This window comes from Giraffa tippelskirchi, chromosome 8 (assembly GCF_054371585.1).
Source record: "Giraffa tippelskirchi isolate mGirTip1 chromosome 8, T2T-mGirTip1v1.2.pri, whole genome shotgun sequence".
NCBI classification, from domain to species: domain Eukaryota; kingdom Metazoa; phylum Chordata; class Mammalia; order Artiodactyla; family Giraffidae; genus Giraffa; species Giraffa tippelskirchi.
The window spans coordinates 16,209,385-16,226,923 of record NC_137282.1 but is presented as its reverse complement, the minus strand read 5'-3'; the positions used below and the strand labels follow the sequence as shown (position 1 = coordinate 16,226,923).

At 39.8% G+C, this 17,539-nt stretch overlaps 2 protein-coding genes across 10 annotated transcripts in view; both read left to right on the top strand.

The window, feature by feature from the left end:
* Positions 1–17,539, top strand: part of NRG1 (neuregulin 1) — a 1,106,536-nt gene that overhangs the window by 972,196 nt on the left and 116,801 nt on the right. The window contains exon 1 of one of the 9 annotated variants that reach the window (XM_081523498.1): positions 13,675–15,005. The exons of 5 other annotated variants lie outside the window; for them this stretch is intronic. In XM_081523498.1, the coding sequence (XP_081379624.1) occupies positions 14,336–15,005 (670 nt within the window). In that variant the 5' untranslated portion in view covers positions 13,675–14,335. Of the gene's footprint in view, positions 1–13,674; positions 15,006–17,539 lie in introns of those variants that run through there. 3 more of the 9 variants (XM_081523487.1, XM_081523493.1, XM_081523488.1) reach the window with 3 other exon arrangements.
* LOC145518677 (uncharacterized) lies at positions 13,778–14,295 on the top strand. The gene has a single exon (XM_081523499.1). It carries the CDS (start codon positions 13,778–13,780, stop codon positions 13,964–13,966), a length of 189 nt encoding a protein of 62 aa, XP_081379625.1. The 3' UTR covers positions 13,967–14,295.

The following is a 17,539-nucleotide window of genomic DNA, read 5'->3' as shown; positions in this document are numbered from 1 at the left end:
AAATAGTTTCTTATGTCATCGATGACTATTTAAATTTATTTTTTATTGAACTATAGTTGATATATAAGCACAATATAGTGAGTTACAATTTTTAAAGGTTATAACCCCCTTCATAATTATTATAAAATAATTGCTATGTTCTTCTGTATTCCCCATGTTGTGCAGTATACCCTTATAGCTTATTTTACACATAATAGTTTGTACCTCTTGGTCCTCCTACCCCTGTATGTCACCTCCCACACTGGTAACTGCTAGCTTTTTCTCTGTACCTATGAGTCTGCCTCTTTTTTATATTATGCATTTTTTATTTTTATTTGTTTATTGTATTTTTTAGATTCTGCATATAAGTCATATCAGACAGTATATGTCTTTCTCTGTCTGACTTATTTCACTTGGCATATGTACCCTCCAATGACTGTTTTAAAGTCTTCTTCCATTGGTTGCACTTTCCAAATGTCATTCTCAAGAGGAGACAATGATTTACAATCCTGAGAGTGAGGATAGTAAATAAGGAAGGACTGATGGGTATATACAACTTGCCACAATATCTGACCTGCTTCTGTTTTTCACAGTTAGCCTTCTCTTCTGTTTTCCAAGGTGACTCAGACCTTACCGCTCCCAAAATTTAAATCACGCCGTCTCTCTCAGCAGATAACCTCGCTTACTGCTTCAGAAAGAGAGAGATTATGGAGTGGAACTTCTTTTACCTTCTTGCTACCCAATCTGTAAGCCTCAACATAATGCCAGGCACATAACTAGCCACTTAGTAAACAATTTTTTGGATGGATGGGTGGCTGGATAGGTAGATAAATTAACATATATCGTGGGGCTTTAGGAATGTAAGTTATTTTCATTATATAAAATACAGTGACCTTAAAATTTTGAAATCTGCTTTTGAGAAGCAGGTCAACCCGAGGTTTTCCATTTTTTACCCATCAGACTGCGAAAAGAAGTTAGTTTAAATGCTGAGCAGCAAATTTCCTAATCACTAGCTGTATGCTGGCAGAATTACAGTAATATCATTTCAAGTTGGACAACTCAAGCATTTAGCCCTGATTTTTGACAGCATACATATCACTAAAATAACAATTTCTGTACCCTTTTTTTTCCACAGCCAGAGGTTATTTTGAAACCTCCTGTCTCCAGGAGTACAGCTAGTTCTAAGCCTCAGATGCTTAAAAATGTTTTCCCTTCTCTTGCATTTTTTTTTTTTTCATCTTAGAGATCTCTCTCTGCTGTTCTTCTGTATCACCCAATGCTTAGGTAGCTTAAAAAATCCTTAAGTAGTAGTACATATCTCAATAGATTCTTTGGTATTAAGAGGTATGAATGGTTAGCAATAATTTAACTTTAGATAGACTCATACAAGGAACTTCCCTGATGGCTCAGCCGGTAAAACAGTCACCTGTAATGCAGGAGACACAGGAGACCCAGGTTCAATCCCTGGATTGGGAAGATCCCCTGGAGAAGAGAATGATAAACCACTCCCCAGTATCCTTGCTTGGAAAATCCCATGGACAGACGAGCCTGGAGGGCTGCAGTCCATAGGTTCCCAAAGAGTTGGACACGACTGAAGTGACTTAGCATGCATACCCAGACAAAACCTGGAGTCTTTTTGTGAGTAAAGGGAAGGCTGATGGGGATCCCGTTGGACATGGATACGTTTTGGGTGCCTTTAACATCAGTCAGTGATAGACTATAGCAAACATTTGGAAGGACGTGGTGATAGAAGAAAAGATGGGACTAAATCCAGGTATTTAACCTGGGGTTAAGGAGGCTTAACCTGAGGATGGACTATTTGTCTGACCTGTAGTGACAGAGTCCTGGCACAGCCTCAGGGAAGAATTTTTGAGAAGCACTTCAAAAGATTTATGTTTCATTTGAGAAGCCTGTCTAAAAGCCCTTTGAACCATTTAAGTTAAGCTTTCCCTTCTTACAGGAGGTATGTGGGGACAGAAAGAAGCATATGGTTGAAACTCTCTGCACTGCAGTGTTATGTAAAAGAAGTACTTTTCCTGCTAGGTTAAATTGCTGTGCATGCCTCTTGCTGTCAGTGACATGATTTAGTTAAATACAGATGCTTTTAGAGGGGTTTTGTACTGCATCATAAATATTTAATAGTTTTATAAAATTTCTCTATGCCGAGCTGAGAGGGAGATACAGCAGTGGAGAAACTCAACTTCTGCATCAAAGCCTTTGACCTTACAGTGTCCACTGACCAGTTGACCTTTGAAAAAGATATCTTCAGGATGGGACTGTCGTTAACAATAAAAGGATTCTTTTTTTTCCCCCAACAAAATGAAGCTTACTGTCCAGCCCTTCTGATTTTGTCAGTAGAACGAACATTATGATTTCTCTGTTCACATTATTCATAGATGTTCCAATTCCCTAGTGATTAAAGAATCACATTAAGCAAAATCTCTTCTCAATAAAGGAATGGTATGGGAGGAGGGGTAAGGAAGAACTCTTAGATTTTCTGTAGCAGCTAATGGTTTGTCATAGAAAGATACTCCATTGCCATTAGATAATGATCCAAATTGTGTGACTTATATTCTTGATATAATTTTGGAATTCATCTTAAAGTAAGTGTGGTAGGGGAGGGTAGGTGGGGAGGGCTTATGCAGTGAAGGAAAGAAAACAATTCAGTGAAGGTTACTGAATGTGAGATTGGTAGATTATTTTGTTTTCTTTGGCATCAGGTTACAAAGTTTATGGGCTTCCCTGATAAGCTCAGTTGGTAAAGAATCTGCCTGCACTGCGGGAGACCCCAGTTCAATTCCTAGGTCAGGAAGATCCCCTGGAAAAGGGATAGGCTACCCATTACAGTATTCTTGGGCTTCTTTTGTGGCTCAGCTGGTAAAGAACCCACCTTCAGTGTGGGAGACCTGGGTTTGATCTCTGGATTGGGAAGATCCCCTGGAAAAGGGAAAGGCTACCCACTGCAGTATTCTGGTCTGGAGAATTCCATGGACTGTATAGTCCGTAGGGTCACAAAGAGTTGGACATGACTGAGCAACATTCACTTCCACTACGAGGTTTTATAATAAAACATACTACATATGTAGTGGTCAGAAATAGCCATGAAAAAATATTTTTAAATTTTTCTAGCATTTTTATTATGAAAATTTGAAACATATAGAAAAGTTGAATGACTTGTGAACAATGTATGCCATATCTCTAGATTTTATAGTTAACTTCTGCCATAGTTGCTTTGTCAAATGTGTATCCATTTATCTATCAGTCAACTTTTTATTTTTGATGCAATTTGAAGTAAGTTGCATTTGTGAATGCATCTTATCCTCAAATATCCCAGCATGAATGATGTACATGTTTAATTGCTCTATTTAAAATAATATATGTTAGATGGATTATGTCAACAAATAGAACATGTGTGTCCCTGGAATAAGTCATCATATTTGGACCTGGGAATTTCTAGTCATCATATTTCAGATTTTAGCTCAGTCATCAGAAGCCTTCCTTTTCCTGTTTCTGACGATCACTCCTTCCCCGTCCCAGATTTCTAATTCTCCAGATTAAAAGAAGATGTAACCCTGGCTCACCAATTCTCAGATATTGACAACATTTGACATTGTATGTGTTTGAATCATTGCAGTAATACTGGACTGATCTCTATTTTTTAAAAAGATTTTCTTTTGATGTGGACCATTTTTGAAGTCTCTATTGAATTTGTTACAATATTGCTTCTGTTTTATGTTTTGGTTTTTTGGATACAAGGCATGCAGGATTTAAGCTCCCCGACTAGGGATCTAACCTGCACCCTCTTCATTGGAAGGTGAAATTTTAACCACTGGACCACCAGAGAGTCCCCTGATTGCTATTTTGGCGGTGACAGTCTTCTTTCCTGAAGATAAGATCCATTTTATCCAGTAGAACCTCGTTATTCTATACCTTCCCATGTAAGTGATTAGAGCCTACATTTGGCCTACATTCTGCATTCTACATCCTTTAGTGATGAAATGTTAATAACCGAGTCTAAATACGAATATTGGCTTCTTAATAACTTCCAGAAAAAGGGTCTGAATATTCATTAGAGTTGTGACCAAAAGTGGTCAGAGGAGCATTAAAAAGATTAAACTTTCAAGTAGAAACAGTCACAGTAAACGTTCATGTAAGATATTGCTATAGGAATAACTGATGGCAGTAGTGACAAAATCTGAACCATTCTCTTTATGGCAGTTACTCAAGGGTATCTATATGGTTAGTGTGAAACTAAAAAGCTTCCCTTTGTAGGAATGAGTTGAAAGGGGAGGAGCAATATCCCTGACTTCTAGTCCTGTCTCTGAAATTAATGTTAGTGCTCCAGGCAGATTATTTTTTATCTCCGGAGATCTTTTTTTGTGTAAGATAAAATTCATGGGTCAAGGCTATTCCAGCTTCAACAGTCAGCCAATGAAATATTTTAAACCTAATTATTCTCAAGATTACAGTTCATCTTTGCATTAAGCCTACATCCTTTCACTCCAGATAATTTCTGAGATAGAAAAGATACAAGTCATTCTTAAACCAATCTAACTAACCATACATGGTGTGGTGTGATTTATGATAGAAAGTTTTGAATTGGAGTTCCAATCATAAGATATTTTTGTCTTATGATTTTCAAATTCGTACTTTGAAAGTAATAAAAATTGTCCCACAATGCAGAAAAAGTTTCCACCCCTTGAGCTGAGAAACTGCAGAAAATATGGAGCTGGCATTTGATTTTAAATGGAATACTTCTGCTTGTAAGAGTATCATAAGGCTTATGACCTTACAGCAGAATTGCCGGTTAGATGGCTCACTGGAATGCCAGATCAGTTCTAGAAAATGCATATATTTTTATCCCTCTTTTTTTTCCTTTTGGCACAACTTTGAATTTTCATTTTAATCAGCAAAAAGGAGAGAGAACTGTGTAGCCTCTGTGGAAAATGTATATTTTTAAGATGTTTCCTCTGAGATGTTTCTCAGATGTATAGGTTTGGGTTGTATTGAAAAGTAGAATGATTCAGATCATTCCTTTCCCAAACTTCCTTTATTTCAGGTAAACTGAAGGTTTATTTTACACGTGGCTTTTTATGACATTTCAGAGTCTCTTGAATAGATGAAACTCTTTTGTAAGTAATTCATAACTGCCTTCACATGTGGACCATCACGTGCTTAGCAGTTTCTGAAACAGAAGATTTGAAAAACAAATTAACAGATTGCTAGGGCATTTGTAAGGGTGATGTACTCAATGCATTTTTTTAAAATTCCTCTGGAGATCAATCAGCTGATCGGCAACCCAGCTATAAACAAATAGCTAGTGCCTAAGTATAAATTAAGTTCAACAACTTCCATTTTTTGAAACTGTACTGAATTTGTATAACATTGGCATTGATTGTCATGTTTAGTTAATTATTTATTATATTTAATTTCTCTTACTTCACCAAAGTACAGCCTTTATGATTTTCCTTAAATACTATTATATCTATCCATGCAATTAAAAGTACAGATTATTTCTTGTATATTTGTGCCATTTGCCACAATACATAAGAATATAACAAACAAAAATTCTCTCTTAACTGTGTCGCTTTGTGCTGGGAGCTTATAGTAGTGAATATTAATGAAGTGAAGCAAAGATACTTGTTCAAGGTAACTGATTCCACATGTATGGTCTAATAATCATGAATGACCATCCATCCATATAACCTTGGAATAGTCACTATAAAGATGATTTTCCTTTTAGGTTTTCTTCTTCCCCTCATACACATGTAATTTAATATTATTTGCTTCATTCACACAAATAAAACTCTATATGGTGTATCCATATAGACACGACTGAGTGACTGAACTGAACTGATGATGTATCCATGTCTTTTAAGATATTTTTTCAGTAGTTTTTACATCCTTCTTTCAGTTTAGTTCAGTCGTTCAGTCGTGTCTGACTCTTTGTGACCCCATGGACTGCAGCATGCCAGGCTTCCCTGTCCATCACCAACTCCAGAGGTTGCTCAAATTCATGTCCATCGAGTTGGTGATGCCATCCAACCATCTCATCCTCTGTCATCCCCTTCTCCTCCTGCCTTCAATCTTTCCCAGCATCAGAGTCTTTTCCAATGAGTCAGTTCTTCTCATCAAGTGGCCAAAGTATTGGAGTTTCAGCCTCAGCATCAGTCCTTCCACACTACATCCTTCTTTAGTAGTTTCCATGTTGATGCATTAACTCGGTAATACTTACTTACTGGCCTCTGTGTGCCAGGCATGTTCTCAGTAGTAGGGATGTGTTAATGGAAACAGACACAAGTGCTGGCTGTTATGGAGCTCACATTCCGGTATAATGAGTTTATCACACTTTTCATAACAAAGCACACTATGTTGAAAATACAGATAATTCAAATACTTGCTACTGTCTACCCATTTTTTTGCTTATATTTCTGGTATATTCTAAATATGTAAATGGAATGGTATTGACCAATGAGAAATAATATTTTAAGTATATAAAATGAGCTAGAGTTATAAGCCTTTGCTCATTTTCTCATAAAACTTTTGTATTGAAATTCTCAATGACAGATCAATTTATTATATCCTTATTTGTGCTTTTGAGTTCCTTGGGATGTAGTGTTACATCATCAACATCAATTTAGAGTCCATAGATAATTAAGAATTGTCAGAGATTCAATGCTTCATGACCTATTAGATTTTGAAGAAAGAAGAGCAATCTATACATGACAAAGTCTCGTTATTTTAGTGCAGTGCACTGGAAAAACTGGTCAGATTGACTGTGTTTTTCTTTTAAAAGTAAATGTTGGAGAAGCTGAAACCATGATGAGTGTGCCGTGTAATTTTTTTTATTGAGTTGGAATTCACATAACATAAAATTAGCCATTTTACTAGGAACAGTTCATTGGCATTTATCACAGTGATGTGCAGTGATCTCAGTCTAGTTCCAAACATGTCCAAGATAATAGTAAAAGAAAGGTGACTTGTAAAACTAAGAAGAACATCATTGTATATAACTAAGATTTTACTCACAGGGAGTGAGAAAATAATAGTTTCTCTCAAAGTAATAAGATTATAAGCATGGGATTTAATTTAAAAAATCTGTCTATAGAATAAGAGACACAGATGCATAGAACAGTCTTATGGACTCTGAGGGAGAAGGTGAGGGTGGGACATTCTGGGACAATAGCATTGAAACATGTATATTATCATATGTGAAACAGAACACTATTCCGGGTTCAATGCATGAGACAAATGCCCAGGGCTGGGGCAATGGGATGACCCAGAGGGATGGGATGGGGAGGGAGGTGGGAGGGGGGTTCAGGATGGGGAACACACGTAAACCCATGGCTGATTCATGTCAATGTATGGCAAAAACCACTACAACATTGTAAAGTAATTAGCCCCCAACTAAAATAAATAAATTTATTTTTTAAAAAATCTGTCTATATAAAATTCTCACATCCTCATCTTTGAGATCCTTTACTGTCTCTTGAGCTGCAGGTGAAGATCAAAGGATCTGAACTTATAAAGAACAAAATGTGCCAGAGTAAATGGATCATTTGTTACAAAATGAGGACACAGCCCCAGAGTCAATATCAGACATTCAATACAGCTTCTCACAAAATGATTCTTACAATTAAGTCAAACTGTCTTTACTGAGATAATTTTCACAGGGTGAGAATAAGGGAGAATCAGAGTCTTGACTCACCCTCAAAGTGGGGAGAAAAATACCTGCCCAGTAAGGTGAAATGGGTTTTATCTTAACTGTTTAGCATTATGAGTAAGTAGAAAACATTGGCAAGCCCATGGATTTGGTTTGCCCTGAAAGAACTTTCCTGTTTAGTTGAAGAAAGAACTGCAGGAAAAACAGTTCGATGTTGGGTTATTGCTAGCTTTCCGTCTCCTAAAAGGATCTATGCAAAACATAAGATTATGTAGCCTAACTTGACTTGAAGTAGCAGAGGGATTTGAGTCTTTTCTATTGGATGATATAATAGGGGGCTGCCCTGATGGCTCAGCGGGTAAAGAATCCGCCTGGAGTGCAGGAGACATGGGAAATGCAGGTTTGATCACTGCATCAGGAAGATTGCCTGGGGAAGGAAATGGCAATCCACTCTAGTATTCTTGCCTGAAAAATACCATGGTAGTTGAGAGTTAATATAGTTGGGGTAACAGAGTTTCCCTAGACAAAAAGAAATTCATAAAAGCCATATTTGGGAACAGTCATAAAATTTAATAAGCATGTATCTGAACTGATCATTAGAAGATGTGAAAAAATAGAGTGGAGTATAGAGGGTATTTTGAATAGATAGATGCACATGAAAAAAGTCTACCAATTTATTAGAGGTGCCATGATCTGTGTAAATGAATTACAATTAAAAATAAAACCAAACAAAATGTGTGTATTGAATGGCTAGCATAGCTCTAGTTTGTGACAGCCAGATACTGAGAGACCTGGCCTTCAGAGAAATTGCATTCTTCCCCATCCATCCTATATATGTCACATAATTAAGTAGTAACACCTGGGAAGATGTACCCCAACAAAAATAAAGTTTAATAATGATGTATCTTTGACTTGGGACCATGGAAGAGTTCCATGGAGGGGCTGAGATGTGAGCTGGGGAAAGATTTTCAAATGGATGGGAAGAAGCTAACAGATCTATTTGAGTACTTGGTCCTCTCATAAGAAGCAGCAAGTTTTAGGGATCCTTTTAAGTCCTAAAGCTTTCTTGTGAAAATTGTGATTAATTCATTAGCAATGAATAAATCATTATAATTTATACATAGTCATCCTCAAAGATTGCAATCCAAAAAATGAAATCACGCTATCATCGTGGTATTAGATATCACAAAGTAAATTCTATGTTTTGGCCATAAACTTACAGAGCAAGGGTAGACTTTTACAGAGATAAACATTTTCAGTGGGAAATAACCAATACACCAAAAAAAGTAAAATAAAAAGTAAGTTTATATGATATGGTCATCCTCTTTCATCTCCTGGAGCTATGCTAAATATTTCTGATAATAAAATAAATAAAAGGGATGCAGAAGCAGTAGCCTAGCTTGACTTGAAGTAGCAGAGGAATTTTAGTATTTTCTGTTGGATGATATAATAGATGGCTTCCCTGATGGCTCAGCGGGTAAAGAATCTGCCTACAGGAGACACAGGAGATGAAGGTTCAGTCCCTGAGTCAGGAAGATCCCCTAGAGAAGGAAATGGCAACCCACTACAGTATTCTTGCCTGAAAAATCCCATGGACAGAGAAGCCTGGTGAGCTACAGTCCAAAGGGTCACAAAGAGTCGGACACAACTGAGCATAAGCAGTCACGTATGCACAACATAATAGGATTGTTTTCTTCATTGAAGCTGGTTTAGAAGGAAGCTGGAATACTGTGTATCAGAAATATAAGTGTGTTTTGACTTGGTTCTGCTGAATCTCATTCTACGTTACTGCATAGCCTCTTGACTCAAGTTGACTTACTAACATTGACTTTAACTGTTGTGGTGGATTAACTGTGGTTGCAAATTCCTTGTCACTCTCTCCATCAAGATTCATCTCCTCTTTCCTTGAATCTCAGTTGGCACTGTGACTATTTGGCCAATAGGATGCAATGGAAATAAGCCTGTACCACTTCCAAAGTCAGTCTTAAGGAGGACTGGCAACTTGTGCTTCCTCCCTCTTGGGCTGTATCCTCTCAGAACCCAGCTGGCATGCTGTGAGAAGTCCAGGCCACATGGAGAAGCCACATGTTGGTGCACCATCTGACAGTCCCAGCTGAGTTCCCGGCTGACATCTGGCATCAGCTGCTAGTCATGTGTGTGAATCTTGACTTTTTCAGCTCAGTTACACCTCCAATGGATTGCAGCCCTAGCTGACATCTAATAGAGCAGAAGAATCACTCAGCTGAACCCAGTAATCCTGCGGGCTAGTGAGATGTAATACAGTGGTTAGTTTAACAACGGAGAAGGCAATGGCAACCCACTCCAGTACTCTTGCCTGGAAAATCCCATGGACAGAGGAGCCAGGTAGGCTGCAGTCCGTGGGGTCGATGAGCGACTTCACTTTCACTTTTCACTTTCATGCCTTGGAGAAGGAAATGGCAACCCACTCCAGTGTTCTTGCCTGGAGAATCCCAGGGACAGCGGAGCCTGGTAGGCTGCCATCTATGGGGTCGCACAGAGTCGGACATGACTGAAGCGACTTAGAAGCAGCAGCAGCAGCAGCAGTTTAACAACAAATGTAATGTGTTTCAGGGCAATTTGCTTCATAGCAATATGTAATTGAAATAGCTTTCCCAAGAAAATCTCAGAACAGAGACTGGAAGAACTCTTCTATTTAAACTATAAACAGATCATATGTAAATAACCTATGCTTAATTCTTGCAACTTCTAAAGATCACTAGGCAGAATTTTAGAAGGCTCTTGTTTTGGAAACTCGGCACCTTTAAGTTCATTTAGCAACTACATTAAGGTAAAATTAAAATGCCTCTTTCATTGTTACACTTTCTGGTTCTCTTATTTTTCCTATTGAAGTAATAGGTAAACAATGTGTAATCAGATAGCTTCTTTTGATTAAAAATAAGAAACAGTATTATTTGGTAGAAATAGCATGAGTCAGAATTTTGCTCAAAATTGGTGCTATTGGTGCTATTGTTTAATAGCTATGTGTCCGTAGCTAAGTTATATAAGCTGCCTGAGTCCTTTTTTTTTTTTTAACAAAAAAGATAATATGTTCTGTATAGAATTTAGTAAAGATCAGAAATCGTGTATGGCAAGAACCTAGTAGAGTGCCTGGAATCACAGTGGAGCTCTATAAAGGTAGCTTTTGTTGTTATAGAGGAGGTGGTTATGCGGTTTTAAAAAGGTAATAATAATTTGTTTCTTGTTCATTGTTTAAGGGAACGTGGAAATATGGGTGTTCCTGAGCTTTATTGAAGACGGAGGCTAAAGAGTTAAAGTAACATATGCTTGCAATTCTTCCTACAAACACACATGTTCTAGTCAAAGAAATTCTGACCCTCAATCCCATTCACATCACCCTGTATCCACTTCTTTATTGCTAGTAAGATTTGCTAAAGGGATAAAGGCAACTTCTGACTCCTCATTTCAAGTGTAGACCTAATGGAGAATTCCTTTTATTCTTTACCTCCTGTCATACTCCCTTTCTCAATTACATTTACCTTCCAACTGCATGGGAAACAACTTTATGGGAGGCTGGCTCTCTGCAAATTGATCTTAGCTCCAAGAAGCCACAGGATTCATGAACTGCCTCTCCAGGGAGGACACATATATATGTGATTTGTGTAGTCTGTCTCTTAAGTTCCTATCCTTTACATAATCCATTCTTTTCCTTTGTAAGTGTTGGTCATCTTTAATATGACAGCTAGAGCAGTGCCCAGTAATTACTTTGTCTGCTGAATATGTTTGTTCTTAATAATTAAGGCAAGGTGAATAGTTGGTATTGGCGCAACTGAAGGAGCACTTTTCTTAATTACAGGTTACTCTTCTCAGTATCTTTGCTTCCTTGCCTGATCTGGGCTCTGAACTCCATGTTAGTCTTTGAAATCTAGGTGACCTTGGCTGTGGGTGAAATGCCAATGTATGCATATGATACTTGTGTGAAATACTGGTTTGGGGCAGAATCATGAAATTAAGTACCACAAATTTAACCTGGGTGATATCTAAAGGAATTATAAATGATCCTAATTTAGCATAAGTATTTACTTGCCTAATTGATTTTGAGCATTCCATGAATATTGATCATTAAAATCTTAATTCCTCTCAGTTTGAATTCTGTAAATGCCTCCCTATAGATTTTTGATGATGTGAAATTTCATGTCCATTGCTTGAATCCAAAGTGGGCATAGGAATTATTTTAAAGTATGAGTTACTGCTATATAAATGCAGGTTATGTAAAGGTGAACTTAAGGATAATTATTTTGCCCAGAAGCTTGTCAGAGCCATAATTACAATTATGCAAATTGGTTCAGGCTTTTGTTGTTTTTGTTAGTTATAGTACTGCAAACACATTTTAGGATATCACTACCCTTTAAATCACTTATAATTATGGGCTAATTTCATTTTGAAAGAAATGATAATATTATCTCTTGCCCACTTAGAAGCTTAAAAATATTTCACAGCAGTGGAGATTGTGTTTTACAAAATATAACGTGCTTAAAGCAGGTTCTCTGAGGACTTCAGCTTTAAATTTTATTGCTTCTGGGACTCACATGATGGTTATATAGTATGGATTTCGAGACAGTTTTTAAGACTCCTATTGACATAGGTGAACAAAATGGTTCCTTGGAAACCGTTCAGGTGTCCAGTCACAGTAAAGCGTGGATTAAAGATTCAGACTCGAACATGCAGTGAACGGGAGGGGCAGGGCTGCCTGTTCTCTGTATTAAGGACAGTGCATTTCTTCCAGCCGTTTAACCACTGCTGTTTTAAAAGGAAAAAGAAAAGAGTCTGCAGTGAAACTATCTTTAAGGTAAAGTTCCTGAAACTTAACCCTAAAGGCGTGCTCTTACAGAAAAGTCTTCTTAATCCTTGCAGTGTGGTTATAGCTGAGGACATGTGGTATACATTACAGGGCTCAGGGAATTCAACCTCCGCAGTGTGGAGTCACAGTGAAGGCTAATTTCAAGATGAAGCGAGAGCCTCCTCTATAGCTGTTACTTACTGGTGTTTCTTGTTAGCTGGACATCAGTCCTGGGCTGCTGTGAGTGGGACAGAAGGATGGAAATTTAAAGGGGACCAGTGTGGGCACATAGAGACCTCTCTCCCCTCCCTGAGCATCCCCTTCTCCAATGTATATTCCACACTTCACCCTTGGGCATCACCAAGTCTTACCCAATCATTGCGACAAGGGCTGAAGGCAGAGCTGTCCATGGTTAGGAGGAAAAAAAAGAAAAAAACATGTTCTTGCTGTTGGTTGAAGCACCAGGCAATAACAGTCCTCTCGGTGAACAAAACTTATTAGAGGGCTGGGGACGGAATGCTATCTCTCTACAGCAGGCAGGAAGAAATTGCTGTTGAAAAGCTTACCTCTCTAGGGAGGAATCAGATATCAGACTTTGCCAAGCCTCAGGTCCAACCCATAAGGTCCCACCTACACCCACCCCACCCCCGCCCCATCCTAGCTTTGTTAGATCTAGCATTGATCGCTGGCTTTTTCTGACCCAACAGTGGGTGCAGAAGAGAGAACCAGGGAGACTTTAGAGCATGGCAGGTGGGGGTGGAAGATTAGGGCAGCTTTGGTAGGGAGGAAAAAAAGAGAGAGAAGGAGGCGAGCCGGGTGGGGGCCATGGGGACTCAGCTTAACTGGTGTCTGCCTGCTTCTCTTTGATTTGATGGCCTTTATTCCTTCTAATTGGATAAAATAGGAAGTCACTGGCAGTCCCGCCTTGCTGGGTATCCTGATTCTACTCAGACCAGCCGGCAGCCCCAGAGTGCGGATAGAGGGGTGGGGGTTGGGAGAGGAGGAAGGAAAAAAAGAAAGAGAGAGGGGAGAGAGAGAGTCTCTGGATGAGGAGGGGGAAGGCAAGGGGAAGAGTCTGTGGGGAAGGCAAGAGCCGCAGAGGAAGAAAGTGAATGAGCGCTCAGGAAGGACAAAGAGGAGTGGCTGGCGGGGTGGGGGGGGAGGCAGGGCGGCGAGCGCGGTGACCGCCCCTCCCGGCCGCGCTCTCGCCTTCAGCTCGCTCCGCGATGAGACGGTTCGCCGTGATGCTCGGAGGGCAGGCACCTGCTGCTCTGTGATGATTCAGCCCCTTTCAGCCGCCGCGCTCGCACCACAGGATGCTGTTGCTACTGTCGCTGCTGCCGCTCCTGCCGCCGCCGCTGCTGCCGCCGCCGCCGCCGCCGCTGGTCCTGCTCCTGCTTTTACTTCTTCTGCATGACAGTTGCTTTCTCCATCTGAGCAGACCCCAGCTTCAGCTGCTCGAGGTGAGAAACATGCCTTTCAGTTTGGGCTACTGGTTTACTTAACTGACCGCCGCCGCATCAGCTCCTGGGTTTTCTCCGCTGGCCTCCGTCTTCCTGACCCAGCCAGGATGGTTTGGAGAAGCATATAAAAGAACTGCAAAAGTGGCCCAGAAACAGCAGTCAAGAATAACAATATACTTTTATTTGGTTGTTGCTAGAGGCTTTTTTTTTTTTTTTTGGTTTTTTGGTTTTCCTTTTTTTTTTTTTTTTGGCCTCCCCTGTCTTCCTCCTGAACTCCTCTTGCTTTTGATAATGGCCTTGGACTTGGACGACTTATCGATTTCTCCCTGTAAGATGCTGTATCATTTGGTTGGGGGGGGCTCTGCATGGTAATGGACAGTGTGAGAGGCCAGGCCTCCTGGAGGTGAGCCGATGGAGATTTATTCCCCAGACATGTCCGAGGGAGCTGCTGAGAGGTCCTCGAGCCCTTCCACTCAGTTGAGTGCAGACCCATCTCTGGATGGGCTTCCGGCAGCCGAAGACATGCCAGAGACCCAGACTGAAGATGGGAGGTCCCCAGGGCTTGTGGGCCTGACTCTTCCCTGCTGCGTCTGCCTGGAAACCGAGCGCCTGAGAGGTTGCCTCAACTCAGAGAAAATCTGCATCGTCCCCATCCTGGCTTGCCTGGTCAGCCTCTGCCTCTGCATCGCCGGCCTCAAGTGGGTGTTTGTGGACAAGATTTTTGAGTATGACTCTCCCACTCACCTTGACCCTGGGGGATTAGGCCAGGATCCTATTATTTCTCTGGATCCAACTGCAGCTTCTGCTGCTGTGTGGGTATCAGCCAAGGCGTACACTTCACCTGTCTCCAGGGCTCAGTCTGAAACTGAGGTTCGAGTTACAGTGCAAGTTGACAATGCCCTTGGGTCCTCCGAGCCTTCGGCGGTCCCCACCCCCAAGAACCGTATCTTCGCTTTTTCTTTCCGACCGTCCACTGCTCCATCCTTCCCTTCACCCTCTCGGAGCCCTGACGTGAGAACACCCAAGGCAGCCACTCAGCCACCATCAACAGAAACTAATCTCCAAACTGCTCCTAAACTTTGTAAGTAGAGAGAGACGGGTGAGGATGTGTAGAGGAGATGGTTGGGCTTGAGGTCGTCTGAAGTGTTCTCTAGAGTGTAGAGCGGGGTCCTTGTCTTCTCGGAATTGAATGGCATGGTTTGGTTTAAGCGCATCATGTGACTGGGTTGCTCAGGGAGAGATGAGTGAAAAGACCTTGCAAACTGCTGGTTAGAACTGATGCTATCACAGCAACTCCCTCTTCCTGGATGGTGAAATCTGGGGTGAGCGACCCAGAGCTTCAGCATCTCTGAACCATGCTTGACTTTCAGTTCCATTCCATTGGTTTCTAACACTTTTTAAGATGAAAACATCAGACCATTATATATATATATATAACTTCTGTACAGCAGTGAGTACAATCCTGATTTTTTTCCCAGTAAACTTTCCATCACCTCTCCTCACCTTTGTGTTATCCTTTGCCTTCCAGCCAGCCCAAGTTGCCAGTTATCTTTCTCCATCTCTTCTTCCTGTTCCCTAAACCACTTCTCCCCACGTTTGTACTTTAATTGCTTCTTCCCGATAGCACATGAAGTCTTAGATGTTTACAGCACTCACCTTTTACCAGCATCAGAAGGTTGCTGTCATGCTCAGATTATAGTCTGAGTTGCTGAGCACTTGTTAGGGGCAGTTTTATTCAGGATCTGGTACAATTCTACATGAAAGAATTTTCCCCAAATTAGTTTTTTTTTTATTCAAGTATAGTTGATTTTACAATGTTGTGTTAATTTCTTCTGTACAGCAAAGTGACTCTAGTGTGTGTGTGTGTATATATATGTATATATACACATATATATGTTCTTTTCATATTCTTTCCTGTTATGGTTTGTCCGTATTAGTTTTGCCTTCTGTAATCAAATATTTAAATAGTTTCCTTGACAGTCATCAGAAAGTACAAGATGCATTAGTAGATAAATCGTTTTTTTTTCAGATGTGTCATTTTTGTCCGTCACATTGCAGCAGTCCTATTTAATAATCTGTGAGTGAAGAGAGCCCATGCTCTTAAAACAATACAGAGCGGTCCTGCTGCCGTCCGTACTGGGTCATTGCAATGCTTTATAACAGAAAAGTTGCCAAGGATGAAACCATGACTAGTCAGATTGTTTTAAATGTCATTATAGAAGAGAGGCATTTTCTTTAGCTTTTAAAAAAGTTTCTAATTTATTTTTGTTTCACTGTCTTCTCTTCTTTTCACCATTGAAACTGTTTCCTTAGAAAAAAGTAAAGGATCAGAGAATTCGGTTTGAATACCGTGTGTAAAGTCTCTAAAGGAGAGGTGAGGGTAAAGATTCTGTGATGAAATACCCCTACTGTTTCCCTCTGGATGGTAATGAAGATTAAAAATATCTTTTGCAGACATGTTGTTCAGTATGCGGGAGAGCCATATGTTCTAGAAATGCAGAAAAACTTGATTTGTGCTTGTGATTCAGGCTCATTTCATACACACCAGTTTCAGTGGCAAAGATTTAAAGAAAAAAAAAAGAGGCTTGCTTTTCAGGTGTAATTAGGGAAGATCCTCCTTTCTGCAGACACTGCTTTGTATCTTTATCAAATCCCTAAAGCATCATTAAAGATCTGACAGCCATCACTGTATTCACCGCCTCTTCCCACCTGGCAAAGTGACCGGGAAATAATACCCAGATGAAATGACAGGCTATAAAAAGCAAGTACAGATGCTGAAAGAGAAGCAAAATTCACTGTGAAGACCAGGTTACTTCTTTTGTCTTTTTATCATTTTCAACTTCAGTCTTAAATTAAAATGTGCCTGAATCAGTTTAGCTGTTCAGAAAAAGAAAGAAGACCCTTTGAAAAACTCTTTGACTCAATCCTATAATTTTGTCATTGGAGGAAAACAAGCAAACAAAGAAATCTCCAGCACATTTTCCTGATCTAGGACTGTTTTAAAAAGTATCTTGTGATGTTTTGAGAAATTATTTTCTAAGGTAAATTCTTTTCCTAAGTTTTTTAATAGATTATACATTCCATACAGTTTCGTTTCTTTTTTTTCCAAGGCAGGACATTGATTTTTCTGGCATTTCTATTGAGTGGAAAAGATTTACTACTGTCTAAAAGCATCATAGTAGCCAGTTCTGGCCAGATACACAGCTGCAGCACTCTGAGTGCATTGGAGATAAGCCTGCAAAAGCTGTCTGGGTTGTAGTTTTCTGGAAAGTTAGGGCTAGACAGTTGGTTAACACTTTACCGCCTATAGGTTTTGCTGTGTGAGACCCTTAGGATTCCTTTTTTGAACTAGTGCAACAACAAAAACATAAATATCCTAAAAATTATGAGTCTATATTTCTTTTATTTTGGAAAGACACTGGTCCAGGGAGCTTTGGTTTTAAACACTCTTAAGTGATTGTTTAGCTGTTTAAGAAGCTTGCAACCATTAACTAAAGAAGGGCAAAAAAAGAAAGAAAGAAAAGCTTGGTATTAGATAGTCATTTTGCATTCTCTTTCACTTTTTGCTCTTCTGCTAAGAAACTATCGCTTAGTCACAGAAAGAACGGGACTTTT